Raw genomic sequence first — 18635 nt, forward strand, 5'->3', positions numbered from 1 at the left:
GTCTACTTGGCTTTAACCAAGCGTGCCGGATGCTGAAAGGTTGAGGGATAATGTTTGTTTAGATACATGGCTGCAGTGGCCGCAGATAATGTCTTCATTAAGTATTGATAGCCCCTCCACATCTGCAACCGTTTTTTTCCCCCCGCCGCCCATTCTGCCTTCTGGTTTTACACTCCTCCTCTACTTTACCCTCCTCTCTGTGTCCTCCCTCACCCCCCACCCAATGCTTTCTCCAGATTCCTCTCTCTTTCTTCTTTTTCTCTTTTGCTTGAACATAAGCACTAGGTACACACCAAACACCCATGCCTCCGCCCTCATCTTTCTCCCTCCACATACACACCACCAGCCCTTACACTACTTGCATTATCTTTCCCGGAAATTGCATTTCCAGCACAGCCAGGGCCCCATTATGAAGAGGGAGCAACATGCTGTAACCTTTTTAAAAAGCCATTAGTGATGCACCTGCCCCGCCCCCCCTGCCTCTCCCACAACCCCCCCTCCCACCCCACCTACACCAAAACCCCCACAAACCCCTTGCAGTTCATACGTACGCCTCACCACCCTCCCCATTCCCCTTTGCTTCACCCTTCCTGACCCCTCCCCGCTCTCATGGCGGCTGTAATGTTATTAGGCCGTTTGTGCCGGCTATTACTCGGCCGCCGCCCCCCCTGGAACTCCTTCACCGCTCCCAACTCGCAGATGCAGAGGGAACAGCGCGGAGCAAATGGGTGCAGCGATAAGTGTGCAGAGGGTGAGGTGTAAAGGAGGGTCCAGATTGAGGAGACGGACAGATGAAGAGCAGGATACAGATGCAAGCAGCCACAGATGCAGCAGAGAAAGAGAGAGGGAGACGGAGAGAGCCCAATCAATAATGGTAAACAATGAGGAGTCCGTCTCTCCATCCACTTCCCCTCCACTCCCCACTCTCCTTCTGCCTCTGCTGGGCCTCTTATCCAAACACAAACTGTAAGGAAAACCCAAGAATCGCACATACGCACAAAAAAAAAAAAAAAAGCAAGCAGACCGCCAATACGCAGCCAGGAGCTAGCCGGAGGGGCTCTATTGTCGCCGTGCGCACACGTTGTAGATGTGAGCCACACCGGCTGCATTATCATGCTATTAGGATTCAGAGACGAGCCAAGGAGGGCCGTAAAAAAGAAAAAAGGAAAAAAGAGAGAGGAGCAAAAGTGCCAGGCTTCTGAGAGAAGCCAGGCACACACAGACAAACACAAAATCCAATTGCATTGGCAAGTTCCAGGAAGTGGATAGAAGGAGAGATAGAGGAGGAGGAGGAGGAGGGCGGAGGAAGGAAGGAATGAAGGAAAGTAGGAAGGAAGGAAAGCTTCCCCTCTCGTATTCTCCTTCCTCTGCGCGGCTCAGAGTGGAGTCTGCAGCGGCTGTAGCTTAACTGTACCAAACGAGGCTGAAACAATACAGGCTGACGCTGTCAGCGGGATGGAGGTGCCGCACTAACACCGAGGCACCACCCAGAAATCCATAAAAACAGGAGCCCACTTATATATATATATATAAAATCTCACCATCATAAAATGCCTCACACACGCACACAAGGGATGTTCATTAAAGCAATTACCAGCAGCGTGATGGTGCTTTTGCTCACTCCTCCGCAATGTCTCCTTAGTCTATATCGTGTCCCTTTCCTTCTTAATGCGGCCGCATGCTTGGCAACGTTTGGACCGAACCTCACGAGACGCTGAAGTGGGGTTTAAATGATGGCTGGAGCCGGGAGGAAGGTTTGTAATCTGCCTCCTGTACACGTCCCCCGTGTTTTACTGGCAGCAGCTCGCCTTGGTTCGCTCCACTGTAAGTCACCGAGGGCTGCTTTCTTCGCTGCCCATAAAGCTTATATTAACAACTGTAATCCCAAAGCTACTTGTGCGGCTGCTACTTTTTTTTCTCCCTATTTATTATGGGATCTCTTTTTTTCTTGAATATCTGCCAGTTTAATGCTTTATTCTCACCTCGTTCGTACCCACAGCTGATCCTGACAGCCAAGAGACGTTTATAGCCCAAACAAGAGGATCTCTCTCTGATACACTGAGTGCTACCTGTGTAACACGTAAGAACAGCCAGAATGGAAACGAAAAGCGAAGCTCAAGCAGATGGAAGAGAAAGTTGGATCGACATAAAAACAGAAACCATGCTGGTCAGAGCAGCCAGTTGCAAACACCTCATTAGTAAGCACTAGGTTGCAGCATCGTGAAGACCAAGCAATGCTGTGAAAAACAAGGTTGTCGAATGGCTGCAACAACAAGCTCCGTTTTCTAGTTTGCCTCAAGATCTGATGGGAATGCGACAAACATGGAAGAAGGTGATCCAAGATTTTGCTTGATGCAAAACAAAAACCGTTGTCGATAAAAAAGAAATAACACTACCCATCACCCTGAAGATGAGGTGTTCAGGGGCCGAGAAGATGAAAAGCGGCTCTGGTGGTAGAGTAAGTTGGTCACAGACCTGGAGGATCCCTATTCAAACCCTGCAGGCTTTGTTTCATCTGAAATTGCTCCAGCAGGAAGAGGAGTTGAAAAGGACGATGTCAGTGTTCTCTGTGCTGTTCCAGAACTGTAATCTGTCTGTTGTTGTAGTTTGGCAATGGCAGTGGAGGAGGTGAATGACGTCATTCAGTCTGTGCTGGCCACGCTTCCAAATACTGATCGATTTAAAGTCGGAGCCAGAGAAATGTTTAGGATATTTTATTGATGGAATAGATGTCCAGCTTGGCACTACTCTTTGCACAGTGGAAGAAAGTTGTTCACAGTGCCGACAACTTCACAGCGTAGCTTCCTTCACTTCAATTTAGCACATTGCGTACGTGACAGCCAAACGTTAAAGATTGGGTACAATCAGATCCAGTCGTTTAAAACTTTCAGAGTCGACACCTCCCTCAAGCAATTGTTTCTCATTTGCCTTGCGTCATATGACGATGCGTCGAACAAGGAGCTGGTATTTACCAGGCTGTCTTTGGTAATCTGGTGCTATAAAACATCTGAAAGGTGCATGGAGTGGAGGAGGCGTCTGTGCAGCAAGTCCTGTGGAGGGAGGGAGAATCTCTAAGGACTTGCTAGAGACATTTATAGCCCACATATAGAGGCAGGCAAAGTCTTTGGTGGAGGTTCATTTTCCAACAGGACAACAACCGTAAACCTCTTGCCAGAGCGACATTGGAGCAATTTAGATAAAAGCCTGTTCATGCGTCACAATGGCTCCAAAGTCAAGACCTAATTCTCCTACTCTGTGGTTCTACATAGTACTGACGAGAAGGGATTGAATAAAAAATGTATGCTCGACTTTTGCGATATTTGTAAAAACACGTTGAAAACCACACAGCATTTTCCTTCCACTTTAAAATTACATCATTTTATTTTTCTCCCTGTGGATTTTAGCTATTAGGAGTCAACTTATCGAGGGATGATTGGTTTCTTTAACATTAGAAACACTCTATGAGATGATTGATAATGCAATCAACCCGAAGAATCAAGAGTGTTTGAGCAGAGTCAAGCAGGAGCAGCTGCAATCAGGTAAGTGGTAAATGTAGGCGGTAACAGTTTGCAAGTAACCGAAAAGAAGTGATGCTTTCTCCTCACAAGAGCTTTTATGAGCGTTGAACATCTACCGGTTAGTTGTAACCTGCTGGTGGGCTTTATAGTTCTTTAATGCCTCAGGTTGGGTACTACTCAGTATTTTGACTGTTTTCATAATCAAAGCGGCCCATACAACCAACCTGTATCTCACATTCCTGGGCCCCCTTTAGTTGTAGGTCCATAGCGCAATGACACGGTCCGTTGACTCGGGTACAGAAAATCGTCTCTGCTTGCGACGAGCACAAGATATTCAAGGCGTCATGTTTGTTTTTCCCGGTGAAAGTCCAACTGGCGGTGGAAACACTCCCCTCAATACACAGGATCAGAAAAGAGTGTACCAAACCACACTGAGCTCTCCTCGTCAAGTTTATTGGTGTATGTTTTACAAGATCTTAGAGACAGCTCATAAAACCTCAAACGTCCATTTTCTCTACAGAATTAAATGGTCACTACCAGCAAACAGCTGTAGTCTCCTTTGTTTCTGTGTAACGAACAAGCAACCCACAACTCTTTAGATAGGTTGTGCTAAGTTAGCAGGATAGCAGCTATTGAAGTGAAGAAGCTTAGTACAGCAACGAAGATAAGTTCTCATCAGTCTATATATTTATAAACCTCTCTTATCCCAAGCCTAGACCACTGTCCTAAAAGCAATGCAGTGGTTCTCAGCTGAGAAAAGATGTCTGGTGTCAGACTTAGTGTTAAGAGAACTGTTTAAGTATTTCCTTCATTAGTGTTAGAAAGAGAACAGGGACCTGTGTACAATAATTACGGTCCTGCTCTGGAGTTATAGTTAAGATATAGATGAGCAGAAAGGCAAAGCACCCGATATAGCAATCCGTCTATCGTCCAAACTTTACCTTGGTGCCTGATTTTGAAAGTTCTCCCTTGCATATGCCAGGGGAGGAGCAGACCATATGGCCAGAACAGGAAGCTATACAGTATATCCTGACTGGCCTAAGGATGCTTAGGGATCCTCAAGATTGAGCATAAAACACTTCTGCCATAAACCCACCCATCTCTAGGCTGCTTTGGGCAATTCATAAATCTCTAATCGACCCAGCCATGTCTCGCACACAAGCTTTCTAAAATCAAGGGCCCAAAGCTGCCCTAGAGTGGAACATATTGTTAATATAGAGTTTAATACATAAAATGTGTCCCAAAGGGCTTCACACATCAGTGGTGTGTGATGCCTTATCCAGTATGTTCTGTTTTCAGGCATTGCTACAGAAGAAACTACCCATGGCTGAAATCCAGTAAGCGGTTCTGTTTCACCACGCTTCACAGCAACCTATCCAATGTGTGTTAATGGCAAGAAATGACATCCATCAAATGAAGCACCGTCCCGATTTTTTACTTAAATCTATCAGGTAGTTGTTTCTCATTGCTGCATCATATCCTCAAGCCACAAGGCCGGCTAATCTTTACGTAGGTCAGAGGTTACTTGGCTGGGACTGCACTGCTTGGCTGCTCAGAGGCATAATGGTAGCCATTCAACTTCAAACCTCCAAGTCAACTAAATCCATAGAGTTCAAAAAGAGCTGTTTTGGGGGGAAGAGACTTGGGTTTCCATCTGTAACTCAATCTTAAAGAGGCAGAAGATGAAGGATGGATGATAGAAGACGGATTCAGAACTTGTGCAGATCTTTAGCCTGTGTTACGGATCCCCAAGCCTCAACTTGCCTCCCTGAGGGAGGAAACCACCTGGCTGAGACATGGGGGCTTTGGAACAAGGATGTACATTTTAGCAGGTTTCGCCAGGATTCCTCTTTTAGCTCATGTAAAGACCTAACCAGTTTTTGTGCTTTGGCACAATCATTTCTTCAATGCGTTCCTTTCCATTCGGGATCCAGTTGGAAAAAGAAGGCGCCTCTGGTTCCTCATTTAGGATCTTTTTTGGTCCAAGACAGTATCACATACACCTTGACTAGCTCTCTGTAAGAAAGTGGAAAGTGTGTAGCAGAAACTGGTAAGGCACACTGAGATAATATATACTGTGGAACACAGTAAATCCACAGCCTGGGGTGATTTTTTTTTCTTTTCTGCTCTCGATTCCATACAGGCTCTCCATACAGACCTTTTCCTAAAACTAACTTTCGCCAGACAAAGACGTGCCTGTTCTCTATAGATTTTCCTTGAGTTATTAATGATATTTAAATCACGCCTCCGTCTTTTATGCCGAACGCTCCTCTTCCCCTTCTCCACTTTGCTCACAAGCTAACGCTAACCTCACCCTCTCCTCTGCTCTGCTCTCCCCTCTCTTCTCTCCAGACACTGACACCAAATCCCACAACAGACGCCCTGCTGATCGATACCATGACATCATCAGGCATGGACATCATCAGTGGGGCTGTGGGCGAGGTGCTGACCTGAAGCACACACACACGCACATACACACACACACACACAGACCGCACGCACATACGCGCGCATTCTCACAAATAACACTTGTACCGGAGGGACCCAGCCAGGCTGAGCTACCTCACATCTTTTCTCAGCATGTTTCATCCATGCCTGCCTGCCTGCCACATCCACACTGCCTCTGCTGTAGTAAATCTGACCGTTGACAGGCTCAGGACCTTTTTCACACTCGCACATCAACACATGGACACAATGCCCATAAGACAATAGAGACATTTCTCCTGAGCGAGCCGTTGAGAGAGAGGGCCAGGCTGATAGGTGCAGGCACCGTCGAGACAAGAGAAAGCGTCAGCGTCTGAGTCTCCAGCTGTCATATTTGCTCATTCTGACTTACCAGGATGAATGAAATGCAGGTAGCATAATCTAATTGTGTTTAATCATGCTTCGAATGCCGCTGTACGCTCGGCCCATCTGTGAACAAAGGCCTTTCAGCCCACCTGACCGACCGACTGACTGACTGACTGACTGACTGACTGACTGACTGTCTGACCGACTGACTGATTGACTGATTGACTGGCAGAGCTACATATTGTCCGACCAGGCCTGAACAATACTCGCGCCACACTTTTATGTCAGCGCTGCTTGTCTGGAGCTGTCAGCGGCCCCACAGGCCGCCGCGAGGCTCCGGTCCGAAGGCGGACGGCTGGGATCAAAGAGCCGAGAAGGAGTCAATATCCATAAAACTGCAAAACACCTCCCAGTCCGCCCGAGACAGCTGCAAATGGGAAAATCGCTCAGTGTTTACGGCTGTTGCCTCCGCGGCGCATTTTGGCCTCGCCAGACAGACGGACGGACTGATAAAGGCAGACAGGAAGGATTGTGGGCGGGAGGAAGATGACGAATTTCCCATCGCAGAGAAACATCTGGAAAATGTTGCCATTGCAACATGAAAATGCCTGTCACCTCAAGACGCCTCTGGTTGCGTATTGAATGATGGATTGTAAAGAATTTAGAGAAAGAGGCAACATTCCCCAAACCGTGACTCCTGACTAATAACATCAGATCAATGCATCTGTGGTCAAATGAAAGACTCCATGGGACGTCAGCAGCAACTCTAGCTGTGACAAAAGGGTGATAAAATACCTATTGGCAAACACATCTTAAAGGCGACAGAAGCATTTAAATGATGTTTCAAATACTTTTTCGTGATTAATAAAAAAATCCTTCAACAACTGGTTATTTTATCATCTTTTTCATGACATTTAGGACAAGAAATAAAAAGGGAATTATGTAAAAGATTGTGGCGAGCCAAACGCTGCACAACATGTTTGGTATGTATGTGATGTTTGATAGGTTGCGTAACAAATTTGGAGCTCCAGAGAGATGCTTCTTCTTTCCTTCCTTTCAAAGAGAAAATTTCAAAGTCGTTCACGATGCAATTTTCCAAAGACGTATCCAGACATACGATGTAGCATAATGTAAGAAAAAAGAAAAGGAAAAAAAAAGGGCATGGACGAAGAAATTACGCCACACGTTAAATCACAGCGATGATTACCTTCTCGTCACTTTTTTTCCCCATCCCCTTCGAGGAGTTCCTGCTTCCTTAACAATGTAATCTTAAAATAGACACAATGAAGTAATTTGAATATACTTGGACTATAATTTATTTCTACAGCCACCCCGAACAAAATGTCATACTGTGTTTTTAAAAGCCCTTTCACTACTTGCAGGGAAAAGGAATTGCTTGATGTAATATTCATTCATTTTCAAAGCTATTTACAGTGAACAAAATATAAAGTGTACCGCGGCTCGCTAGAAATTGGATTCAAATACGTTCCTGCCGAACGGGGAATGTATTCATTACATTTCTGTGTCCGTCATGTTTTCCGGGCCACATTTTGACTGGTCTGAGAGCCAGGTGTCACTCGGACTTGGCGGACAGCGCGGACGCGGCTGTGTCAAGTGTTTGCTTGTCACGTCTTTGGTTTCGATTGGATGAGTTTCCACTTCCAGTGCTGAAATCGCTGGTCATGGCGACGGACGCCGACTGGATTCCAAACACCAACAATGTGGCAATAAATGATTGGCTTTACTGTGGTGAGTGAGTAAAAGGTGAAAATATCAGCAAAAAATATATATATATATACTTTTTTATGCCTATTTTTCTTTTCTTGATAAAACTTTATTAGACATTTTGGGTTCATTTTGGGGTTTTTTGGAGTTCAACGCCAAGAAAACAAGAAAAACTGATTCTATAAAATGTTTCTTCTACTCAAATACTCAAATTTCTGCTTCAAAGTCAGCATCCTCCTTGTATGGGTGGTCCTGCTGCCCCCTGATGGACTGTTGCCCTGGCAGAAAGCCACGTGCCCCCTGTGTAAAAACCCACTGCTGCTTCTGTTTGCATGCATCTAGACCTTCATTTTAGAAACAAGTTCCTTAAAGTTTGTGTTTTCAACAAAGCTTCAAGCTGAGCAGTTTGACAGTCGATGTCTCGGAATGACAGCCCCGTGTTGCACGCTGACGAGGAAGCATCACGACCCGTTAACCCCGTACTACTTGACGGAAACGTGAAATGCGTTCGATTTACAGGAATCGGAGTAACCGGCGGCTCCACAAACTCGGTTAGCAAGATCTTCGCCTCTGGAAATAGAGACAATGTCACTTCTGTTTAAAAAAACAAAAAAACAAAAAGACATTTCAGTAAAAAATAGCAAAACTAAAAAGCCCAACTAGAATCAGAAGTCATTTTAATTGTGTTTTCCTCATTTACGTCAATGTCCCATGTGAGAATGGAAAGTCCTGACCGTCAGTCGGGGTAACACTGATGAGGATGAGCGGACCTTAGCTTTGGCTGCCTCGGTGTGTGGGACAAGTCGTGCTCGGAGCGCCCGGTCAGACTGGACGAACCTCTCACCCGCTGCCTGCTGCCGTTCCAGATGAGGCCAAGCATCAGCAGTGCAGAAACAAGCAGCAGGGGAGAATCGCACCTCTCCACCAACTCGACTCCGAGAGCTCCCCATGTGTCTCAGCATCTACAGTTGGGTGTAATGTATGTTGTCTTTGATTTAATCTCCCGTGTCACTTAAGGCCTGGGGCAGATTTCTATTCTGATGCTTCTTCTCCGTTTTCCCATCCTGCTCCTGCTTCCTGCTGTCCCGTAGTCTGGCTGTTAAGACAGGGAAGATGCAACCTTATTATTTTGCTGTGTTGTTGTCGCTTAAAGGTCGCATATTCAGCCCATGTGACGTGTAGCAACACCGGTCTTAATCAGACGTGAACAATTTTAGTGTCTTTTCTCTGTTTCAGCCCAAGCAGCCTCAAAGGGACGCCGGGTCAGTCAATGGAAATTCTCAGTCTCTTAAAGAAACTCTTGCTCTTTCTGAAACTCCGTCTTCAAGAAGTAATCCCAACATGGCTCCTCTATTACCCCTTTAACAACGTTTTTAACCAGCATTTAACTGAGAAGCAGCTCCTATATTGAGCTCAGATGCCCAGTTTCACCAGGTGTTTGCTAATTGCTGCTGGCTAGTCTGAAGGAGCTGAGCGGAGCGGCAGAGGAGGGGTGCTCTGCGAGGCGGCATCTCGGAATCTTGGAAAATGCGTCTCCGAAGAGGAGCTACGTTGTTGAAGAGACGGAGACGTTTTGCACAACTGAATGGTTGCCATGGAAATTAAAGGATTTCTCAAACATGCATGAAAGAATCAAGGCAACACTCCAGGTATGTTTTTGATGCGGGAAGAACATTAGACCGTGACGTAAATCTCAAAAAAGTAAATTTTACATGATACTGACATAAAACTTCATATTTATAATCATTTGAAATACATTTTGAGTCCCAAGCACAAAACCTCCACCTTTCTCATTTGAAATTATCTTAGGGAACTGATCGATATGTGGACACTGATCGATATGTGGACACTGGTCGATATGTGGACACTGGTCGATATGTGGACGGTGCAGCACAGGTTGGCTGCTACAGGTGCAGCCCGTTGCATAAATGTGTGTATTTGGAGCCAACTGAGTCTGGCTTTCCTTCCCTGTGACCCCCACCCACAAACCCACCACTGCGGCGCAACCAAACCCCCCCCCCCCCCATGCCCCCCAAACTCCCTTTTCCCTGGCAGGTGGCGCCACTGGCAGAGGGGCAGAGAGAGGGGGCTTTGATTGCTGAGCCACTGGGCTCAGTGCATATTCAAACCGGGGCCCTTTGTTTGTGTTGCGGCGAAGCCCGAGTCAGACTTCCATGCCGAGAATACAAATCAGACCTTTGACAGGAGCAGTTAACCTGCCGCTAAATATAGCTGCCCCGGGTCAGAGAGGGATGGAGTACTGGGGAGAGGACGGTAGGGTGGGGGGGTGTGGGGGGCTCTGGGTGCAGGAAAACAAAGGAGATGAGAAATACCATATTCTGCACTAGAGTGAATACAGTGGCTAGAAGTACACACTCACACACACGTCTGCAGAGAAGTGTGCTAACATATGCAAAGACAGCTATATATATATATATATATATATATATATATATATATATATATATATATATATATATATATATGGAGAGATTTACAGTGGGTATCACAGTGGGGAGAGTGGCAAATGAAAGATAGGGAGAGTCTGTTTAATAAAGCAGCAATCTTGAGGGAGCCGGGGCGAGGGAGAAAGAGGAGAGGGAATGAGAAATGTGCTCATACCGCGGGGATCTGAGCAGACTGCAAAAGAGGGAGGGAGAGAGAGATAGAGGCAAGACATAGAGGAGAAATTAGGGAAGCAAAGAGCAAAAAAAAACAAAAAACAGCAGCGGCCAGCGACGGGACAGAGGCGGGTTTTACAACTCGGCCTTCCTTTCTGAGTTCTTCCCACGATGTGTCACGACTTCAGGTAGAGACGCCAAAAAGTGACCTCAGAACCTGGGAGTTGACAAAAGAAGGCCCCAGTTCCACTTGGCTTGCCCACACTGTGTGCATAATGACATTTTTTTTTCTGTTTATTTATTTTTTCAATGATTGACAGGCAACTTGCAGCAGCGTTATGTAATACTGAAGCTGCAGAGGCAAAGACGGTCAGGTTTGACCATGTGTATCGGTATGTGTGTGTGTGTTTTTTCCACCTTGTCCTTACGAAGCAGTTGTAAAAATCTTGCGACCTGATACCATGTGACAAATAATAAAAGCGTGATAAATGGCGGCGCAGTCCGGTGACGCGGCTGCGCTGAGGCTTCACGGCGCCGCGGGAACGTTTTCGTACCTTTTAAATGCTGGAAACTGTAAACGTCGATGCTTTTCAGGGGGATTTTATGTGACCGGCTGACACAAAAGTAGTTCATAATTGTGAAGAGTGAGGAAAGTGATAGATGGTGACGGGTTTTTTTTTTCTTTCAAATAGAGAACTGAAAAGTGCAGCATCAATTTGTTTCCAGCCTCTTTGAGGAATAACTGCACCGTGTTTACGGTCATTGTCCAGGTGGAAGGGAGCCTCTACCACAATCTTAAAGGAACAGCATTTTGTATTTTCCAGGCATGAGTGGCATTTTATAACACAGTCCAATAACTATATGATACCTTCAGTAAACAAGACATGATGGCAATTCAATGGCTTAAATTGGACTTCTGTCTCTTTAAGAAACTCCTGCCATTTCCATCTTCGCTGTTATGCCTTCAACAACATTTAACAGCATTGTACGAGCTGCTTCTTAGCTCGTATAATGAGCTCAGCAGATGTGCAGCTCCACCTGGTGTTTGCTAATTGGTGCGGGCTAGTCTGAAGGAGCTGAGTGGAGGAGGGGCGCTCTGCGAGGCGAAAGCTTGGGTTGGAAACTCCCAACTCCAAGGAGGAGCAGCAGCTGCAGTATGGAAAAGGCAGCACTCGGTGAGAGCCCGTTTAGGCACCCCTGACTGGTTGCCGTGGGAGATTACAGGATTTCTGAAACATGCAGGAAAAAAATCAAGGCAACGTTCCAGGTTTGTTTTTGATGAGGGAATAACATATTAGCACAATGTAAGTCTCGAAAAGCTTGATTTTAGATTAAACTGCCCATTTAGGCAGCTACATTTTTGTAAAGCATCACATTGATCCCAGCGTAGCAGAAGTAAGAAATACTGCCACCTGCAGGTGGTAGCTAGCAGCAGTCACTTAATCCCAACCATTTTAACCGTTTTTGCAGAAAAACTGACAATAAACTCACAACTGTGCATCAGCGTGAAATAACGCACTAATTCTTTCGTGTGGGGATTGTTGGGTGAATTATTTTTATCTATATAGCAAGAATTAAATTCAAATGCAGGCCACACTTTTGAGATTTCAATTCTCACTAAATGTAACATCACATTGCAATTACACACTGCCTTGTGCGCGGTGTGTCGCAGAAAGCCCCGGTAATTGTTCTGACGCTCGCGGCCGAAGGTCTGAACGTTTCTGCGAGGCACCGCGCTTCCAGCAGCAGCAGCAGCAGCACTTCCCCTCCCTCCCGTCTCACTTCCACTCCCACTTCCACTCCTCTGGAAGTGCACTACACCTCTGCTCTCGCGGCTGCCCTGGGAGCTGAGCTGTGTAATCCCTCGGCGGATAAGGCGAGGTTTGCTGGAGATTTGGGAAGCGCAGATCCCACTGAAGCTGCCGGTCCGCTTGCTGGGGGGGAAATTCAATGGCTGGAAATCCCATGGGATTGGATTAGGACGGATACGGAGCCAGTCACCGAGAAGGCGCTGTCAGGGAGCCGCCATGCACACTGTGGGCCACTGTACACACACACACATGCATGTGCGCGCGCGCACACACACACTAAAACTCAAACTTGTCATATCATCATGATTGTCAGCACTCTCAGTTGATGGTATTCATAACAAACTGCTTGTAATGACCTTAACATGTGAGCTGAAGGATTAAATCTGATTTAGACTGCATGGCAAAAGTGTTCACACCCTTTAAGCTTTTTGTCTTATTAACAAAGAAGTTTTTTGTTTTTTTTTCCAAAAAGAGAATGGGGAAAGAAAAAGGATTTTGTTAGAATTTTATGTTACCTTTGGAGGAGCTGCAAGAAGGCAGAAGAGCTCAAGCTTTTCACAGATTATCCATTTCATACCGTATGATGGAGTGACTGATTCATCGAACAAGAAGAAAACATTTCTTTTACAAAAGTTACATGTTGCTGCTTTGACTCTTTTGTGAGAAATGACAAAAACCGCCTCAGGCGAGCGTAAAGACTCAGCAACGTTCAGGAAGTCAGTTTGAATTTCGCCGTTTCCATCAACATTTTCTAACGTGATCCTTCAAAATGCACGTGACAAAACGCTGATGGAGACACAGATAATGGGAAACACTGCAAGGCCCTCCATCCCAAATAAAAAAAAATCAAGTTTTGCCTCGCAAAGAGCGGCGAGAAATTTGCGGAATTTATCATTTCACCTCCTACAAACTCGGAACACAAAGGAGAGAAAGAGGAAGACCTTCACCTGCAACAGCTGCTCCCACCGCGCGCCTCTGATGAAAAACACTTCTTTTTTTTTATAAGGAATAACATTTTTTAAAAGAGTGGGAGGAAAGAGGAGAGAGACAAACCCCCACCCACCACCACCACCCTCCCAAAAAAAGAAAAAAAAAATCAGGATTTCTTTTCTTTCCTTTTTCTTGGAGGCGGCCTCCGGAGTTAATCAGAGAGAATGTCGATCATGCGGGGCTCGAATTTAAATGCAGGACCATCTGTAATTGTGAAAAGTTAATTAGCCCGACGCGCAACGCGGTCATGTTCGGGGCAGCCGGCTCCAAAGCGCAGCCCTCCGCGCAGGGCAGCCTGCCACCGCCTAATGAGTGTCTCCCGGTGCGCAGGTTTATCATCCGAGCACTTTTGGTGAAGGTTACATTTGAATAATTTCCAAGCCTCGGTTAGAGACATTGTTTAATGTGCGCATCGTATCCTAATGGAATTAAGACCAGACGACAAAGACGGAGGAACACTGACGGTACACACATCCTGGTTGTGAGGGAACCTCGAGTCCATTGAAGCTTTATCATGTACATATATAAAGAAAAAACCCTAAATATATTTAAAAAGCTACATTGAACTGTTTCGATGTGCATCATAAATCAGCTTCCTAATAAATGTATCAAAATGTCTCTAATGGGTAAATTATTCCCCTTCCCGTTGAATTAAGATGTATTTACTATTACTTCATTGATTAAACCATCCAGATCTACTAATCAACATGATTAAGGAATTTAATTAAATCACACCAAGGTCTACTTCCTAATAATTTAATTTAGAAACAAAGAAAGAAAGAAAGACAACGAGATGAAGCGGAAGACGGCGGCGACCTCTGAGCGTCCACTGTGTCGTCTAAGGTTTCGCCTGAAAGGGCCGTTGCGGCTTCGACGTCTCTGAAACGTGACGTTTGGGGGAGAGAGAGGAACTTGATCCAGCGGGTTCTTCATGCTGGAGCGGCCGACGCGAACAGAAACGCGGCGCTGCTGCATCCTGGGTGCACAGAGGAGCGCCGCCGCGGATCCTTCCCCCCAGCAGCCGGCAGACTCTGAATCCAACTGGTTGTTTACGGGTTTTTTTGTTGTTTTTTTGCTTTTACAGCAGAACGTCTCCTCTGTGGGTCGACAAAGAACATTTCGGTTCTATTCTAGGAGGAAACAATGTTTATGAATCTGGCAAAACGGTCACACCTGTCTCTGTCGTATCGGGAGACACTTTTTCCACGGCTTTTTGTTTCCCTCTGTCTGGTTCTGGGGACCAACCTGACAGGGACAGAGTCATCATGAGACCCCCGTCAGCCAATGGGAGGCGAAGAGCCAAGCACTCGCGGAGTGGAAGACGTTTCCTGACATTTTCTTCCACGTTCATTAGGCGAAACACAGACAATCTCATGAAGTGTTTCCTTTCCTTGCCTATCCTCATTCTATCCTTCCTCCCTTCCTTGTGGCCTAACTCCAGTCCTCCTTTGTCCCATCACTTCCTCTCTTTCATGCCTTCTTTCCTTTTTTGCTTCCTATGTTTTCGTACTTTGTGTCCTTCCTTCTCGTCCTCTTGAGGCCTATACTCGCTTCCTTCCTTCCTTCCTTCCTTGTTCCCAGGCTCCTTTGTTTCTGTCCTTGATTTCTTTTGTTCTGTCTTTATTCATCCTTCGTGTCTTTCTCTTCCCCTTCTTTTCCTTTCTTCTTCCCATCCTTCTTTCTTTCCTGTTTTTCTTTCATTCTTTCAAGATTGCTTCTGTCCTTCCCTCCTCTCCCCTTTCCTTTCCTCTCTCATTGTGTCAGTTCTTCATCCCTCCCTCCCTCTGTACACTTTACGAATCTCATCCGACTCATTTGTGTCTTTAGTCTATTGAATCGACAGAAACGTATGAAAATGGATCAGAAGAGGGTTTTGCTGATTCTCCCTCTGATTCCCCTGGATGTTTGCCCCCCTCCGCCCCCCTTTTTGTCAGCTTGTGTCACAAGCGAATGACTTCACTTATCTACTATTATTATTACTATTACTACAATATGAGACCAACGCCCAGAAGCTGAGCCAGTGTCTGAACTGTCTCCACATCCTGATCAGTGCGCATCCCCTCCACCGGCACCGAGAGAGACAGAGAGACAGAGTGAGACAGAGAGAGAGACAGAGAGAGAGACAGAGAGAGCGAGAGAGGGAACAAGGGAGGCTTCATCCATTTCTCCTCCGTGCCGCCGCCGCGCCCCTTTGACCACGCTTGATTCGCAACAATGGGAGGACAGAGAGAGAGAGACAGAGAGAGAGAGAGAGAGAGAGAGAGAGAGAGAGACAGAGAGAGAGAGAGAGAGAGAGAGAGAGAGAGAGAGAGAGGGAGAGACAGAGAGAGAGAGAGAGACAGAGAGAGAGAGAGAGAGAGAGAGAGAGACAGAGAGAGACAGAGAGAGAGAGAGAGACAGAGAGAGAGAGAGAGAGAGAGAGGTGTGATCGCAGTAGCAGAGCCAGAGGATCTAAAGGGTGGAGTGTACATCTAACCTCTCTGATTTTTTTTTTTAACTGTTCCTATTGTTATCCCTTCACTTTCTCTTTAATCGCAAGGGAAAAGAGCAGGCTCTTTTTTTCTTTTCTTTTCTCTCTTTTTTCTGAGGATGGAAAGCAAAAAGAGAGAGAGAGAGTTCGAGGGGGCGTTTCCCCTCTTTTCCTCTCTCTCCCTCTCTTTTCCTCTGTTCAGTGTGATTTCCAGATATTGCCAACACGCAGCCGTCGACTTGAGTTGCGCGGAGAGGAACTGACAGACTTCCACCAACAAAGGGGGGTGAGTATGGACCGAGTCCTCCAGAGATGAAGATGCTGCTGCTGCTGCTGAGGATAAGGATGAGGATGATGATGGGGATGGTGGTGATGATGATGATGCTCCACGCTGCCGTTCTGACCGCAGTCCGTTTGACTTGACTGCTGTGGAACAAAAATGAATCCACAGGCACTAAGCGTGGGGCCAATATGGCTCCAGCGCAGCGCGCCGCGCCGCGCCACGGTCAGCCGTCAGTCCTGTCACGCGGATGGCTTTATTCAAATGCTGGATCATCGCTGGTGGAGGAAAATAATAATAACAATAATAATAATAATAATCCAGCGCCAGAGTCGAGTCAGATGACCGGTGTCATGGCGAAGCCTTCCTCTTCCTCTTCTTCTTCTTTTTTTTCTCCAGTACTGTTTTCCAACTTGTCCCCCAGCCGCCCCGCTCCCCTCCCCGCCCTCCGCCGCCTCCCGTCCAGACTTTCTGCCGGATGCAAAGAGTTGGACGCTTGTTGCTGCTCGACGTTTTTTTTTTTTTTTTTTTTTTTTTTTTCGCAGCGGCTCGTGCTCTCGCGCTGCGGATGGGAGTGACTTCAGAGTTTAAATAGACGGCTATAGGCATGCATATATATATATATATATATATATATATATATATATATATATATATATATATATATATATATAACGACTTTTTATTTTTTAAATAGGCCTACCTGAACATCTTCGGTTCCGGTTGTCTGTCTGGAACATGTGACACTTAACAAAATGCAACAGATCACGTTCATTTCCGATCAGTTCCTGTTATTTGCTGATTAAACCACATTTCATTCATTTCGCATCATAAATTCCTCCGCTGCGATTCTCTCGGTAGCTGAGAGGAACAGAAGACGCGACTAAAGCCTGTCACAGAATTAACACGCTGCTGCTGCTGTTGTTGTTGTTGTTGTTGTTGTTTTGGTGTGTTTTCGTTTTGTTTTTTTTGTTGTTTTTTTTCCTTTAACGTCTATCAGTGCAACGTGGCATGTCGGCGTTTCCCTGACAACCGGAGGCGAGACGTGTCTCTCCTCTGCAGCTTTGTGGTCCAGAAGCTCCGCTGGCCTTGAAATGGACTTTAAACCCAGAAGAGAAAGAGAAAAGGAAGGAAGGAAGGATAAAATGTTTTCTTTTTCTATTGTTGCTCTCATTGGTCACACGCTTTCAAAGAAACAATTATCAAAAATTAACTATCAAATAATATCAATCAAATTTGTATCTTTTATTGCACCTAAATTCCCTTTAAACTGCTTGAGCGACTTTTTAAAAAATTTTCTTATTCCATTAGCTTGGTTCATTCTTTAGCTATTAGCTGTTAGCAATTAGCTCGTTGCTGTTTCGGTTGCGTTCCGATGAAACGTGTCGCCATAGTAACAGTTCCAGAGCATCGCCGAAAACTTGATGGAGATTTTAAAGGTTCGGGTAGCTTAGCAACAGGGCTGGCTAGCTAGCTGAGCTCCTTGGCTCCGAGGCGGTCGTTGCCATGAGAACGGCGCGCCTTCGCCGCGGTTGTCATGGGGAAGGGCTTCCACGTCAAACTGGATCAACAGGTTCAGCTGGAGGAAAGGTTTCAAACTTTACATCAGTGGGAACAAAGTGTTGCTCCGGTTTCTGCAGCTGATCAGTGCAGAACACTGCAGTCCTACAGTGAGATAAGGTTTTATTTATTTATTTATTTTTAAAAAAAAGTTCTTTGTTTCATTTTTATAATCAAACGTTGATGTGATGATATCGGCACCAGATCCATCTGCTTGTGGACGTCCAGTCAGGCTCTGCAGGCCTTCCTGTACCATCCCCTCTCATGTCCTCTAGCAGAAGTTTCAATCTGATTTTCTATTTTTTTCTTCTTCTTCTTTTTTTTTTCTTCTTTTCCCAGAAATGTAAACACGGCCTTTTTAAGCCGACCCGTTTCTAAAGCAGCAGCCCGGCGGGCGGGCGGGAGGGAGGGAGGCTGTGCTCCTCGAACGCGATGTCCTCTTCAATTGATTGCTGTTTTAGCTTCGCATCAATGAAATATTCAAGATTTCTCCTGCATCCAGACACCCACCCACCCAACCCCACCCTAATGCCAACCCTCTCTCTCTCTCTCTCTCTGTGTGTAATTCAATAATCAGTGCATCACGGTTTCAGTCTGTATCAGAGCAAACTCAGCCTGGATCTTATAATCCATTGACTTTACAGCATTTGCAATTCAGCTGGTAGCTTTTTTTTTTTTTTTTTTTTTTTCACAGCTTGTGTTTTGTGTGAGAGCATTTGGCAGCATGAGGTGCGCCAGCGTGTTTGCGTGTGTGTGAGTGTTCGTGTGTGCCATGGGGAAAGAACATGAAATTGAATGAGTGCATGTGTGTGTGTGTGTGTGTGTGTGTGTGTGTGTGTGGGTGCACGTGTGTGTGTGTGTGTGCCTCCC

General features: G+C 45.9%; 1 protein-coding gene across 1 annotated transcript; it reads right to left on the reverse strand.

Moving 5' to 3' along the window:
- Positions 1–12432: 12432 nt before the first annotated feature.
- On the reverse strand, positions 12433–17478 carry LOC129363514 (uncharacterized). Its single transcript, XM_055035637.1, has 5 exons — positions 16909–17478; positions 14629–14700; positions 14246–14552; positions 12981–12991; positions 12433–12608 (listed from the first exon to the last, which is right to left on the reverse strand). The coding sequence occupies exons 1-5, from the start codon at positions 16943–16945 to the stop codon at positions 12433–12435; spliced, it is 603 nt and encodes a 200-aa protein (XP_054891612.1). The 5' UTR covers positions 16946–17478.
- Between the last annotated feature and the right edge of the window lie 1157 nt (positions 17479–18635).

The sequence above is a fragment of the Poeciliopsis prolifica genome, unplaced genomic scaffold, assembly GCF_027474105.1.
Source record: "Poeciliopsis prolifica strain line A6 unplaced genomic scaffold, Auburn_PproV2 SCAFFOLD010, whole genome shotgun sequence".
NCBI classification, from domain to species: Eukaryota; Metazoa; Chordata; class Actinopteri; order Cyprinodontiformes; family Poeciliidae; genus Poeciliopsis; species Poeciliopsis prolifica.